General features: G+C 32.5%; 1 protein-coding gene across 6 annotated transcripts; it reads right to left on the bottom strand.

Annotated features, from left to right (window-relative positions):
• Positions 1-213: 213 nt before the first annotated feature.
• On the bottom strand, positions 214-13,405 carry LOC124178124 (cGMP-dependent 3',5'-cyclic phosphodiesterase-like). 6 transcript variants are annotated; one of them, XM_046561290.1, is made up of 14 exons: positions 13,226-13,404; positions 12,975-13,025; positions 11,541-11,672; positions 6,559-6,806; positions 6,044-6,153; positions 5,755-5,930; positions 5,450-5,636; positions 5,165-5,346; positions 4,858-4,860; positions 4,426-4,610; positions 3,999-4,263; positions 3,515-3,802; positions 3,284-3,429; positions 214-3,212 (listed from the first exon to the last, which is right to left on the bottom strand). In XM_046561290.1, exons 3-14 carry the CDS (start codon positions 11,607-11,609, stop codon positions 2,939-2,941), a joined length of 2,133 nt encoding a protein of 710 aa, XP_046417246.1. In that variant the 5' UTR covers positions 11,610-11,672; positions 12,975-13,025; positions 13,226-13,404; the 3' UTR covers positions 214-2,938. The 6 variants fall into 6 exon arrangements, with proteins under 6 accessions (XP_046417246.1, XP_046417241.1, XP_046417244.1 ...); XM_046561285.1 differs by having other exon boundaries at positions 12,975-13,405; XM_046561288.1 differs by having other exon boundaries at positions 5,791-5,930; positions 12,975-13,404.
• Positions 13,406-14,476: the final 1,071 nt, after the last annotated feature.

Raw genomic sequence — 14,476 nt, 5'->3', positions numbered from 1 at the left:
CTGTTCTCAACCGTAAGTAAGCACTATAACGTACTTTTACACTTTCATATACATAGATATATTCATCAGCTGCACTTTTTTTACATTCTTGACAAATTTGTATCGGTGCAGCCAAAGGGTGCGATGTTGCAATATATCAGCTCTTATAATTGAAATTTGGCATTAGATATGTACATCAAAAGATAAGTATTGTGATATATATAAAGAAAAATGTTTAATACACCAAATAATCAGTTGTGTATATTGTGTAAAATTACACTTTTTTGCAAAATACAAATCGTATGCGTGACTAGATCGTTTTTTTCTCTCTTTCCTTAGACTGCGTTCGTACACTGTAACATGTTCCATACTAAACATTAATCACAATCATTTGATATTTAAGACAAAAATGCTATGTCTAGACATTATGATAGTTACACAAACTAATGAAACTGTTACTTAGATGTATGCTTTTTGCATATTTTTTTGCGTTTGGCTCTGGAAATTCTAACAAAGTACAACATTTCATTAAATATCTAATAAGGCAAATTTCTATAGGCAAATATTTGAGCCACGATAATTTATACCAATGCCTACAATTTGAAATAAAAGTCGGATCTATTCAAGTGAACAACAATAATATACATATGATCAATATCATAATGATAATAATTAAAAAGTATATGTAAATTTTCATAAATACACTATAAAATGTTGATACCCAAAGCTGAATATCGATGCAACAAAAATAATGATATGATTGAATCATGTTTATAGAATCACATGGTAAAAAAAAGAATTAACTGATGAATTTTATCTGTTAGTGCTAAATACAGATATCAAATTGAATGGCATTGAATCACGGATGAAGACTCAATGTGACAAATCACTCTTTTCGTCATGTAAACGTCGTTAGTTTCTGTCACAATGTTTCATACAAATTCGCACGTGCGAATACAGGTATTATTCTACATTGGATAAGATTTTATGTTTTGATTGATTCCGTACTGAAGTGATTTTATGGTACAGTGAATCTACGACAAATCATATGCAACTGCAAGATTAAATTTTTGAATGTAACTGATATGATATTATATAATTTGTAACTTAATACACTATTTTTCTGTTAAATGAATCTTCTCAGTTTAACCAATTATGGAATAGAGAAGGGTTGATTGGTAATAGACTAATGTATTATAGAACGTTGAGCTATTTACAATTATATGAATATGATAAAATTGCTATGCGACTAAAAGCGTAGTCGGAATAAAATTATACTTTTAAATTGAGAGTCCTATATATTATTGTTTTGTAATTCATAGGAATACTCCAAATATAAAAAGTTGCTCCAAATACAACGTTACAGAATGACTTGTTGGTTTTATCAAAGATAATTTACTTTGTGGAATCTTCACATTAAAATAAATAATCATACTTTGACAATTACGCCGGCATTGATTTTCCTCAGAATACAAAGACGTAGTTGGTAAGACAACGTGCTTACGAGAAATTCTTAATAATCGATTTTACAATTTTTTAGTTTCAATCAGAAAAGTTCCTGTAGGTCCAGGAAGTAAATTTTATGAATATTTAAACGTTGCATTTCAGACGAACGAACAATCGCTCTATAAGGAGGTAAATTATATTTTCATATCAGATGACTATTCAAGAGTTGAGCAGTAGCATTCAAACATGATGAAGAAAAAAAATAGTGAACGAGGTTTCACATATAACTACTTATATTATAATTGTTACTACTGAAATTATGAGACTTATTATATCAGTGCGGATGTATCAAATTTCATTCGCTATCAGCAGATATGTCCAGATTATTTTTGGACCAAATCACGGTCTTCTACACAAATTCATAATGATATGAGGATTTACACTCAACTGTAAAAATTACTATCTGAACTTTGATAAAAATGATGGGCAATTGTTTAGTGCCATGTCAACTTTTAAAGCTACAAGCTTACGCTATTTTAATTTGTTATTTTCAAATCAGACTAAAATACATATGTAATTACAAATATCAGACACAGTTTAAATCCAACCAATACTTTAGAATTATGAAATTTTTGAGCTTTCATAACGTGGAACATTAGGATAATTTTTTTTCCGTATTATTTAGTACAGAGAATACTTTGGACTACAGTTAACCACAATGAGTTCGTCAAGTATTTGGTCAGTAGGTGAAAACATTATTACTCCCGAATAACTTTATATTAAGAAACCATTTTTCATTACTATTTTCGCGGGTAAAGTCACTATAACTATATATTCTACGTGTTTTGTACATTTATTATTAATCATTTCTATACGTTCACACTACACTTTATTCCAATAAATCTAATTTGGCCATGAAATACTGACATTAAACCGCTATTTGCACTCAGGCTGTGAGAAAAAATTTCGCCGTTCTATTTTCAGTAGACTATAAATCTGTTTTTAGATAATTAATTTAATACTTGTATTATTTGACACTGGTGTTAAATTTAAACCATCGAAAAATATATACCTTGTTTATTCTCTTTTTTTTTTTTGGGACTCAGTTGAGAAAATCCAACTTTGTGAAATTGTATTCGCAATTTATAACCCCAAATTCTTTATAATTTAGTGCATTTTCTGTATACCAAATAACATGTTTAAGGTAAAGTTTAGATATGATCAATTTATTGACAAACTTTGAGCACTGAGATGTGTTTGCACGGCTTACGTGTTTCATTTGGTTTATCTTCGAGAATATTGTTAAATAATTTTTTTTCCTTTCTAAATACGACCCAAAAGAATTCATATTCGCAGTAAAGCAATTGACGTATCTTGTAAGCCCTATCGCTACTGAAATAGCAAGGTAGAAGTATATAGTGTAATTGCTGGTAATACCAAGTTGTAAGAGGTTGATTGGAAATGTCATCAGATATTCTGTCTAATGCTAATAATTATCAATACGGTCAGGATCTCAATCTTCATCTGCGACTTCATAATCATGTTTACTACTACTTTCCACTGCATCTTCCGTCATTTCTGTAGCCGATTCCTGCTCAATATCTCCACTTTGTTCGAATGCTTTAAGCACTTCATCCTCCAAAGTTGGATCCAGAAGAATTTCCATGGACTTTGTACCATTCTGACTGTACTCTTGAAAAAGATGGCGAGCGTGCTTCCAAACATTCTTATTATTAATAATTGTATCTACAAGTGGTTGCGCAGCAGGAAACAAATCTGCCAAATTTCTGAAAATTCGACAAATAATTAATCAAATGAGTTTTCAATTTCTTTACACTATCTTGTTGGTTGAACTTACTTGAAAAGAGGCAGTACAAGATTCGTTATAAATTGCACTTGAAGATCCGGAATCGAGGCACGTTCTCTGTCCATCATCTCTGCAGGTGCAGTTCCCATACTCTTCTCTAAATCACCTTGTGAGAAAAATTCGTCGTATATTTGCTCCTTAAAAGATAGAAAACTATTATTACCCTGTCCCTACGATAGTTATTACCATGAGTTCACCATATAAATTACTTGAACTACATACTGCAGTTTTCTTTGTGACCCTCCAATCTTTTGTTTGATCACTAAGGTCACAACACGTCATAAACATTGCTAGAAGAAGCTTTCTATGAGTAGGATCATTTTTCTTGAATCCTGCTGAGATCATCTCGCGTTGTTGTTCGGCCATACGAAAGTGAGAAGTTAAGTCAGTCGAAAGGATATTGTTCCTTAATAAATCTAATACTTCACTATACTCTTCGCTGGAGAGGCTTTCAAAAATGTTGCAGCCATCGGTATTCAAAATGCACATTGACTGTGCCAAATGATGCCTCTGCAAGATGTAAATAAATATTTTTACCATATGTAACGAACTTGGTAAATATTTAGTCATTGCAGTTACTGTAAATATCACTGCTGTGTAAATTGTAATATCAGTTTGAAGTTTACAGATTGTTCTGCAAAGCTCGGGTTAATTAACACTATGTACAATCTGTAATGATATGTGTTTAACATTGATTATTACTTGCCTCCATAACAGATCCTTCAGAACTATACAGACTCGCGAGAACAGTGCCGCATTTGGTTTGAAAAGAGTTGTTAGTTCCTCTGTGGTCAATGTCGTGACAAAGACACGAAACCAAGAATGCCAAGCCTTGTAGAGATGTTATGTAATCATTTTTTATTAGATTTAGATTTACCATCAGCAAGTAAGCAAAGTGAGCCACTGAAAATGCATGAACCCAATTATGGTAGGGGGCATCTCTGTAACCTTTTTTCACGAACAATATAAATCTGTAAAAATCCATTTATTAGTGAATAAAAGAAAAAAAAATGTCAGAAGCTATGACAGCATGTACGTACTTTTTTATACTACAATTAAGGCTTTCTTTTGATATCTGATACCAGCACTACTTGAGTGATACAATATAAATTTCGATCGGTTGTTGAACTTACCTAGCAAGTGTTGTTGTCTTAATTCTCCAAGTATTAATAAAACCTAACTCGCCAAACATTTTAAGTACATAGCATGGCATGTGTTTGTAAGGTACACTTCGAGGACTAAAGTGAAATTTATCGAAGTCCTTAATACTGTGATCATCCCGACAATTTAAGAAAGATTGAACTGATTCAGTTTCCACCTAAAACATTGAAAAATAAAAGTATGTAATGTAGGATGTATTTTTAATATTCACGAACTTCGTCAAATCATAGGAAAACAATGAATGGTCAACAATTAAATATATTTTTCTATCAGATTCTCTGTAACACTTATTATATTTATGATGTATTAAAATTTTCAATTCAGCCAAATGAAATCTGTGAGATTTAAAAGAGCAGAAATTTCTTTGACTAAATTTCTGTTAAATAGTATTATAAGCACATTACCTGCTGTAATCACCAATGGTAAGATTGAAAAGATAAAAATGATATTGAATGATCATAAAAAGTAGATTTAGATGAATAAATAATCTCATTCGTGCATTTAATATTTTCATTCAATGTTGGTATTGCAAGAAATTTTGATAGATTTATTTTTCCTCTCCATATTCAACAAACTACGATACCAAAGTGACGAAATTTAAACGCTTTTTACAATATATTTTCTAAAAAATACTATTACGGCTTCAAAATAATAATGTAGAAAAATTCTATGAAAACATTTAATAATGGTGTACCATTTATAGAAACTCACCTTCATATGATACATCATGAGTTCATTGCTGAGTTTGTTTCTCGCTTGGGCATCTTGAATTTTCTTGTAAACAATGCTGTGCATTATGGATATACCGCAATAGATACTGAAAGCTGTAGCCACTTCTTCGTCGCATACATCAAAATACAACCCATCCATTTTGTTGCACAACTGGGCCACACCTAGAGAAAAAACGGTTTCATCCAATCTATTTACCACAAAGTTTAACTTTCTACAAAACATTTCTCAGGTAATTCTAATAATATGAGCAATAATGAAATTTACCAATGATTCCTTTTTCGTCGCGAATAGGAAAACACAGGATGTTTCGCGTTTTAAAACCTGTAACCTCATCTATTCCTCTATAGAAAAGCGGATGATCATAAGCATTCCTTATGTTAAGCAGTTTTCCTGATGAAGCAACATGACCTGCTATGCCTCGGCCACGAGCTATCCGCATTTCCTTTACAGACTGTAAACAGATAAAATTGCTTTACAAACATTTGCATGATTGTGTTTGATTACAAGCTTTATAGCCATCAAATTAGACAAGAGCAGCACATATAAATCATGTTAGTACACATATTCACTTTGGGATGCAACTGATGTTTAGCAATGTTGCTTACATCTCTTGTAGATATACCATCGAACACTTTAGCAACTAGATCCTGTTGTTCTGGGTCAAGTAAAAACAAGGAACATCTTTCGGCATTAGTTAGCTTTCTTGCTTCTGCCATGATCTCTCGCAGGAGATCTGACAAATCTCCTGTGAATTTGAAAATACTATCATAACCAAGGGATTATTTGCAAATTCTCGCCAATTTAAACAGGTTTCGTTGAAATGGTTTTACGCACAACTGTTATAAAATTATCTATCACCTAAATGTGTGAAGAGTTTTCTTGAGACAGCCAGTAAATCTTGACATTGTAACTTCAATCGTGTTTCTTCTTGACATCGCAAAGTGCTCAACAGTAAACCCAAACAATACCTAAAATTAAAATTATTGCATATTACATACAAAATTAATTGAATTGGACATTCTGTTTGGCGCACACTGATGAAATGCAAAAGGATAAATTGTCAACAGATGTGGGCTTGAGGATGTTATTAGCTAACAAATATAATTTCAACTAGAAATATTATTTGCTTATCATTGAATTTATCAGCCCAGACCTTGACATAATATTCACAGTAGATAGAATTTTTTTTATGCATATGCCGATGGAAAATTTCCAGTTCATTTTATGGGATAACGATCTCATATATCTTTTAGCATCCCAGACACAAGTATTTGCTTTGTAATAAAGTTAGTATGAGTACGTATATAACAAATGATAAACAAGGTGCTAGGCTGACAGGGTGTTAATCGTTGCATACAAAGGTAAGAACTTACTTAAAGCACTCCTGGACCATTTTTGTACACATATATTCAGCATTTTCTCGGTCCTCGCAATTCACGAGACAAACAACAAGAGCAATGTGATGCCGGACGGGATGCTGTATCGGAATAGATAAAAACAGATCTGGCACAGGATTCACGACCGAGTGAAGATGTTGTAAGAGTTCTTGATCAAGTTCTGTTGCATGGGCCGTTACGGACTTGCGATGTTTCACTGCTCTGTGCAAGACATGGTTCAGCACCTGAAAAAGGTATTTTCTTGGTAGTTTGGGATTGAAAATTGGTCTCAAGTCATGTGCCCACACGTGAACTGGAGCAATTGATATCTGACTTTTACATTTTACTGCATGTTTGAGATTAGATTTGATAAGGCTCATAAAATTATTCTACATATGTAATGAAGAATACGTATAATATCTTTCACTAAAACGGAAAACGAGATGTAAACTGACAAAATATAAGCATTGCTGGTGTTAAATTTTGATATATTACTTGACACATACATCACAGACGTAAATACATTTGTAACAGTGCTAGAAACTGAATCATAATTTATAAGCAGTTTGAAGTATAGATGGTAAAAACATAGATTCATTGAAAATGATTAAATTCAGTAGAAAAATAATAAAGTGGGGCATGTATTAAATTATAATAAACGAAGGTATCACAGGTGGAAAACAACACGTTAAAGATAAAACAGCCTTAGTTTAAATAAAAAAATAACTCTCAACGCTAATTTGAAAAATAATATCATTTCTCTCTTTCTCAGAATTCAAAATAAATAAGATCAATGAATTGCAATATTCTCAATTAAAATAAATTCCCATACGCCCTGTAAGTTGAAAATAAAGACGTTAGTGAAACTACATGCTGGCGATATGAAATATGATAACTTATCAGTACTTATAAAATGACGTCTTCGTAAAACTGTGACGTGGATATATCACAGTATCAATAAAGATAAAAACTATAAAGTTACAATCGATCAGCTTATAGTGAGAAAGGTTCGAAGAAATAATAATTTTCTAATTCAGAATAGTTATAAATGGCATGGAATTTCAAAAACTATTATCGAGTTAAGATAATGCAGAGAAAAAAAACAATAATTTTAGTGTTTCTACTGGAAACTGCATAAATTGTATTTTCCGTTTTGCAGATATTATTCATGAGCAGCACATGCGAATTTTAAGTCTGTTGTATCATACGTAGACAGATTATTAGGTAATTGGATTGTGTAATTTGTAGAATTACAATCACATTATGTATCTTATTATCTGGCAAATTCGACACTGATGTGAGAACCCAAGTATTCTTAAAGTTAGCGATAAACTAGAATACATGAATTGGTGATAATAGATGCGAATTATTCAAAAATACAAAGTTCTTTCTCAATTTATTTTCGCCGGAGCACTGACGGCCTATTTTTAAAAACTTTGGAACGGATGTTAGTTTTACCAGTTGTTTAGCAAAAAGGTATACTGATCTATCTTATTGTTAAATAAAACTTCAAAATAGAACCAGAACTATGTGATGAAGCTGAGCTTAGCTCATAATTATTTAGCTTGTACAAATACGAAAGACCTATTAAATAACTTTCTATAAATAAATTCCAGCTACTTTTGAGTCCTGATTGTTCAAATTCAATGATGATGTAATTACATGTAAATATAATTTTCACAGAGAAAATATTTAATAAATGTAATCATTGAGGCATAAAGGTTTCATAATAACGATGTTATTGTGTACAATAAGTGTATATATTGACAAAAATGATTCATATTCAGTAAATTATCATACATCATTTTTTAATACACCGTTTGATAAACTATCGACACATAACACAAGTTTTCATTTTGCCTAAAGACGAACATAACATTTGGTAGTGTCGCGCTTTGCAATAATTCGATTTATTATTCAATGATTGCCGTGAGGTGTTTCTAATGGTATCTGGGCTGAAACTAGCAATTGTTATGTTAAATTTACTTCTGACGGGTTAAGTCACGTTACGAATACATTATTTAAATTCATTTGTATTCAGAACATGAATGAACACTTTTTGTGATGATTGGTAACCACTTTTTAAGTTCCAAGCGCAGCCTTCGAAACAACAGGTGATAGAATATAGGGGAGAGTGATGTTACATAATATGTACACTCTTTCGAGACAAATGAAAATACTGAAAGCGATGATGACAATCTCAAATATCTAGCTTCGTTATGAATTGTGATAATACTCTTTTTACTCATAACGTAGAGCCTATCTTCTCATCACTAGATAGATACTTCTGATAGTTTACAACAGGGATTCAAAATATTGATTAGCAATATTATCAAAAGAGATTACTTTCCAGGCATGAGATTATTGCATGTGTAATGGTGCTGTGGTTAGATATTAAACACCTAATAAAAGCTATCATAGATACCATCTGTTGATGTTTGCAATGTCCGGTTACCGAGTGAACAAGTAAGAAATATACAGTTGTGAAAATTTAATTTCTCGCATTATTTCCCATATACAATTTAATCAAACATTACCTCAACGCAGTTAAATTATTTCCTACCAGTCATTCGATTTTTAACAATCGAGTACTATTTTGGCGATACCTATTCGATTTGACAGAGTGGTATCTTGAAAGTTTTTAATCATTAATAACGATTAAATGGAATCTACAAATTCGGTTGATAGTACGCAAAAATAATGTCAAGCCTTAAGCCAGTGTAGATACAACGTTATGGTCATTGCTCTATTTGTGGCCTTAGTAATTTGTGAATTGAATTCTGTAATAAGATTGCATAGTACTATAATAAAAACTTCAGTGTTTGATTGGGCTCATCAAAACACCGAAATGGCCAAAAACAGTGCTACCCTAAAGAACAAGTCCAGTTCGCGTGATTCTTGTTGCAAGCACATTTACTATAAATACAAAAGTATCCTGTATTAATTTAATCTGCTCGAAGTTAGCAAAAAATGCAACACTTTTAACGATACTCACCCACGTGAGAAAAAATTCGTTACGCCTTTACGAACTGTATACATGAATGTTTTTAGTTTTGATTGCTCAACTTTTCAAAACATAGATCTACCTTGTCGAAATACGTCATCACATAGGTAATGTAATGAAAACAATAAGTTTGAAAGGCCAGACATTAGCTAACATTTAAATACATTTCATCATCAATGGATGGACATATTGATCTAACGACTCGCTGCAGACGGGCTCGATGTAAGAGTACAAAAGGCTATTAAGACATTAGTGGTTGCATGATGGAAGGTCATCAATTCTACCAATATTTAATATTACTATTGTCTTGGTAATTACGAATGGTACTAAATTGTCTTAATAGTTTGAGCACTCAGCTAATTGTAATTAGATAATTGGAGTTCCATAGACTGGTAAACTTGCCTGTTTTCCATTACAATTAATTCATCTGTCCGTGGTAAAGTCTTTAAGAGAGTCATCTCTAACTTTTCTATAGAAAGCTATTTCAGAGCATGCAAATAGATCAATTTATCAACTCAATTCAGCATCAGCTATTCAAACAATACTCCAAACAAAGACAATTCCACAAAGATATTCGTAAAACGAATGTAAATGAGAAAATTGGTAACCCGATTTCAAATTAAACAGCAATTTTTTATGAACTCATAGAACAAACACATGATCATTATACAAACTGATGTACACTCAAAGCTAATCCTAAGAATAACTCAGAATCTAAATGTATGTAATTGAACAGTGGAATCCATGGTAGTATTTACGGTTTCTTGTTCTATAAACGTGAACTAATTGCTTTGCTGAACTAAAAGTATGGTCTGCATCGGATAAAGTTCTGATCTTATTAATGTGTTTCATAGACCTGGGATTACTTTTCACTTTTAATGGCCCATATTGTGTCAGATATCTTAGTAAGAATGATACTCTTAGGTAATAACTGAAAATTAGTTTTATAGAAGTATATTGCTTTACTCGACTGACTTAGCCAATTAAAAACTTTCAAAATGTAGTAAGTATCACAGTAGTTGAGATAAATGGAGGCGGTGTTTATTACATGCAATCACTTGGAAGTTCGTCACTTTTTCTGACGTCTCGACCCTATGCACGTAATTGAAACAACTCAGGGACTAGCCTAGATACATAAAAAATTACGTAACAATACTATATGCTCGAGAGTGGCTGATTATCATAATATTGACACATGCAATGGCATCGAATTAAGTTGAGTCAGGACATAATGATTCATTTTACTTATCGCATTGATATAAAGGAGCAAGTGATTGTTGGGTGTCTCCCATGTTGCAATAACGATATAATACAATCCGGTACTTTTATGAATTATCAGATCCAGTATGTAATACATGTCGTATGCGCTTCATAATAAAAATTAATGTAAAATATGGAGCCGCTGAATGTTGACCCATAACATTTTCAAAGTGCCAGGCAGATTTAGTAGTAGGTGGGGTTAGCTAATGAGGTGATGTTTGACTTGTTCCTCTTATCTGATACGCATGCCAAACAAAACTGGCGTTCTGTTACACAGCCATAGATTAATCTTTCACATGTGCTACTATCAAAGCAACGTAAACGCAGTTTTGGTTCCTGATTAATTGATATTCATAACTCGTGTTTAACCAAGGCCATTCGTACATTCAAGCAATTCGAACATTATGCCATGTGTAACAATGCTATGCATATACATAGGTATGTTTACATAACTGCATCGGAAAACGTTCTTTTGTTTTAGGAATTCAATCACTTTCCTCATTGCAAAACATCATACTTAAATTGAATTTAAATCTATACCTCAAACAGCAATAAATGAAAATATATGGCACTAATAAAATTGACACAAGCATATATTAGCAGATCACTTTGTTAATTATGACATTTTGTGTTAGGCAACGTAAAAGAAGTAATAAAGTGTTCAGTTACTACATAAATAAACACAAAGAGAAAATACCTAAATATTGAATATTACATTGGATTGGCTTACTGGGAACCTTAGCTCTCTCTCAAGAATCTTCTCACCCACAACATGTATTACCATCTCCTCTGTTTCCAAGAGAATCGGAGCTAGGAAAACCACTTTCGATCCAGTGGCCGTTTGTAACTGAAAATTAAATGTATATTTTGATGAAAGATTATCAAAGATTTGAAATATTAAGGTTTAATTAAACAGTGTCCACTATTGTAATAGGAAATAACTTTAAATACTGATCAATAGTGTTCGATTACACTTTGATAAAAAAATTGGTGTTTTTACATAGTATGAACTTTGTCAATACAAATTTGAAAGAATAACACGTTAGAAACATGCAAGATGCACAAAAAAAATACTATTCGGCGATTGGAATACATTTTCAAATATTCTGAAACATAAATTTGTCTGGTTCTTTACGATGTCTTCATTCTCGGGCAGATTAGTACACGTGAAATATTTTTAAACATCCGTGAACTATGACAAAAGATTAATGAAATCCCGGACTGTTTTCTGTTACAGAATCATTTCAACTAATACTTGTTAGCTCTTGTAAATATACTTGACAAAGTTTTATGATCGGTAAATAATCAAATCCCACGATGTCTGGTTATTATCTTGTGCACAGGCGTATGATAGAAAAGTTTCTGTGAACGTAAACACTGAAAAGGAAATATTGATACAACAGGGAAAAATACTATTCGGCAAATTTTTTCCTTTTTTCCTTGTTTTTCTTTAGTCGGGAGGGATATTCTTCTGAAAACTAGACAGATAAGCAGTGTTAGGCTTATGTAGTTTTATGTTGACCAAACTTGGTAGCACAGGCTGCTTTTGCGTAATACCACAATACCGACATTCTTCACATTGTATACATCCATGGCAATTACGGAAGTTTAACACTGTCAAACTATTACTTTTCTTGTATGCAAATAAAAACGGAAAACTATGAAAATATACGCAAATTTTTTTTTTTTCTCTTCATATTATGGAATAAAGTAATCCAAATGATGAGAAAGAATTGTGTTCGACAGATGGTTTAAAAACCATTCTGTAGTTGCATTGTGACAAGATAATATAGAGCATGCATAGATGTGAGGAAGAGAAAAGGATGTGTGTAAAACAAAAACATCCGGAATAACTACATCGTAAAAGCTCGAAAATAAAACGTGCAACCGACCAGGCATCGTTCACCTAATATTTACAGATTATCTGGATGTATTCCAGACGTCCAATGAATGAAAACAAACGTATAGGGATAAACATCAAGGTGCAAATAAGTTGTGCAAATATTTGTAAAAAAAACAAAAAAAAAAACAAATGATATACCATTCGATGTTAGATAATTTATGAAAAAATAGGCCAGCATCCGCGATCTGCTGGATTTAGGATGGCTTTCAGTTAATCATTCTTTGATAAAAATAAAACAAAACTTACGTAGCTGTTCAATTTTTGTTGGACTACATTGCACGGAACGTCGGCGAGATCCTGTAACAGGGAAAGAATGCTCTCGGGGTCGGTAGCCTTCAAGTTCAAGGAAGTCATTTTGCTTTCGATACGCGACCTACCGCAAAACTCGCCTATGCACAGCACATCGCAAAAGAAAATGCTCAAAAGTCGCCTGAACATTAATGGAATATGATTGAACTCATTTGGGGTTGAAGTGCGGCGATACGTTTATCGAGTACCTCTAATTCGCGGCAGACCAACGATTCCCATTGAAGAAATATTGTCTCTTTACGTACGGTACGTAGAACCAATTACTTAACGCGCGATCCGCACCACCTCCCTCCGCCACGTCACTGGATCTACTGACTAGAGAATATCTACTGAAAACAAAACAAGCCCGCGACTCCGTACAATACGTGGTGCCGACGAAAAACGGGAATTACCTCGCTACCGAGGCTGAGTCAGGAAGGGGGAGGAGCCGGTTACCCAGGGCCGAAATTTTCAGGCGTTGCGTTGTAAATATAATTGCTATATTTTCCTATGTCAATACGAGTGAGTAATATAACTTATAAAGTTTTGCTTCAGCGTAGGTGGGGAAATAGAAATATTTCTTATTGTTAATAAATTCAAATTTGTAGAATGTATAATTTTTTAACCTCAAGAAATTATTAACTAGGGAGTGCCAATTCTTGATGTCAATTCCACTAATATTATGTTACACAATAGGCACTGATTTGACGATAGCGAAAATCCATGATTAATTTCATGGAGACTTTAATTGAAACAGAGTTACATTATCAATTGATCGATGGAGATATGTAAGGAGAATTATAGAAATTTAGATGTAAACTACTTATTTAATCGTAACGAGCATTCATGGATGGCGTATTCAGCGAGAGAATAAATTGATTGTATCGCTTGTAGAAATAAAAAGAAATAGTTCGGTTGGTACTGTGATGTGTTTCAAATGAATTGCGATTTGAAAATTTGCTAGTGTGAATTACGCAGTTTAGTACCGTAACAGTATTGCTCCTGGTACAAATTTTTCCTCCACGATTTACCGTGAAAAATTTTACAACAGAACTGTTTTCAGATACTTACTCAGGAATTCTAGATTATCGTTCACATAGTCAATGAATGCTCTAGTGCTTTCGTTTAGGAAATTCTTCCAGATTTAATCTATTTCGTTGACTTCCGTAACAATTCAAGACCCAAATTCATTCTAGCGATTAGATACAGAAAATGTTTATATTGTCTAAAATTCTGTAATCGTCTCAAGTTTTTATTTTTTCAAATTGCTTAACTTCTTTGAAAATATTGCTATTCCCATAAGTTGTTAGTTCTCAGTGATATACTTGACAGATTTCGAAGTTCTTCGAAATGAACGATAAACCTTGGTTTGAAAATGGTTTAAATTTGAAAAACGTAGATTATAATACATAAATACTACAACGATTAATGTGTGTCAAGTATTCATTCATTTGCTGTTT

This window comes from Neodiprion fabricii, chromosome 3, assembly GCF_021155785.1.
Source record: "Neodiprion fabricii isolate iyNeoFabr1 chromosome 3, iyNeoFabr1.1, whole genome shotgun sequence".
Lineage (NCBI taxonomy): Eukaryota > Metazoa > Arthropoda > Insecta > Hymenoptera > Diprionidae > Neodiprion > Neodiprion fabricii.
The sequence above is the reverse complement of the archived record's forward strand: the minus strand, read 5'-3'. Positions and strand labels throughout refer to the sequence as shown.

What these genes read in the sequence shown, in the direction of transcription:
- LOC124178124 (XM_046561285.1), bottom strand. Translation starts at nt 13,166, where the DNA reads ATGTTCAGGCGACTTTTGAGCATTTTCTTTTGCGATGTGCTGTGCATA. An exon ending in AACATCAGTTGCATCCCAAA is followed by an intron (nt 5,637 to 5,754) that starts GTGAATATGTGT and finishes ATCTGTTTACAG; the next exon opens with TCTGTAAAGGAAATGCGGAT. An exon ending in CTTGTACTGCCTCTTTTCAA is followed by an intron (nt 3,213 to 3,283) that starts GTAAGTTCAACC and finishes TCGAATTTTCAG; the next exon opens with AAATTTGGCAGATTTGTTTC.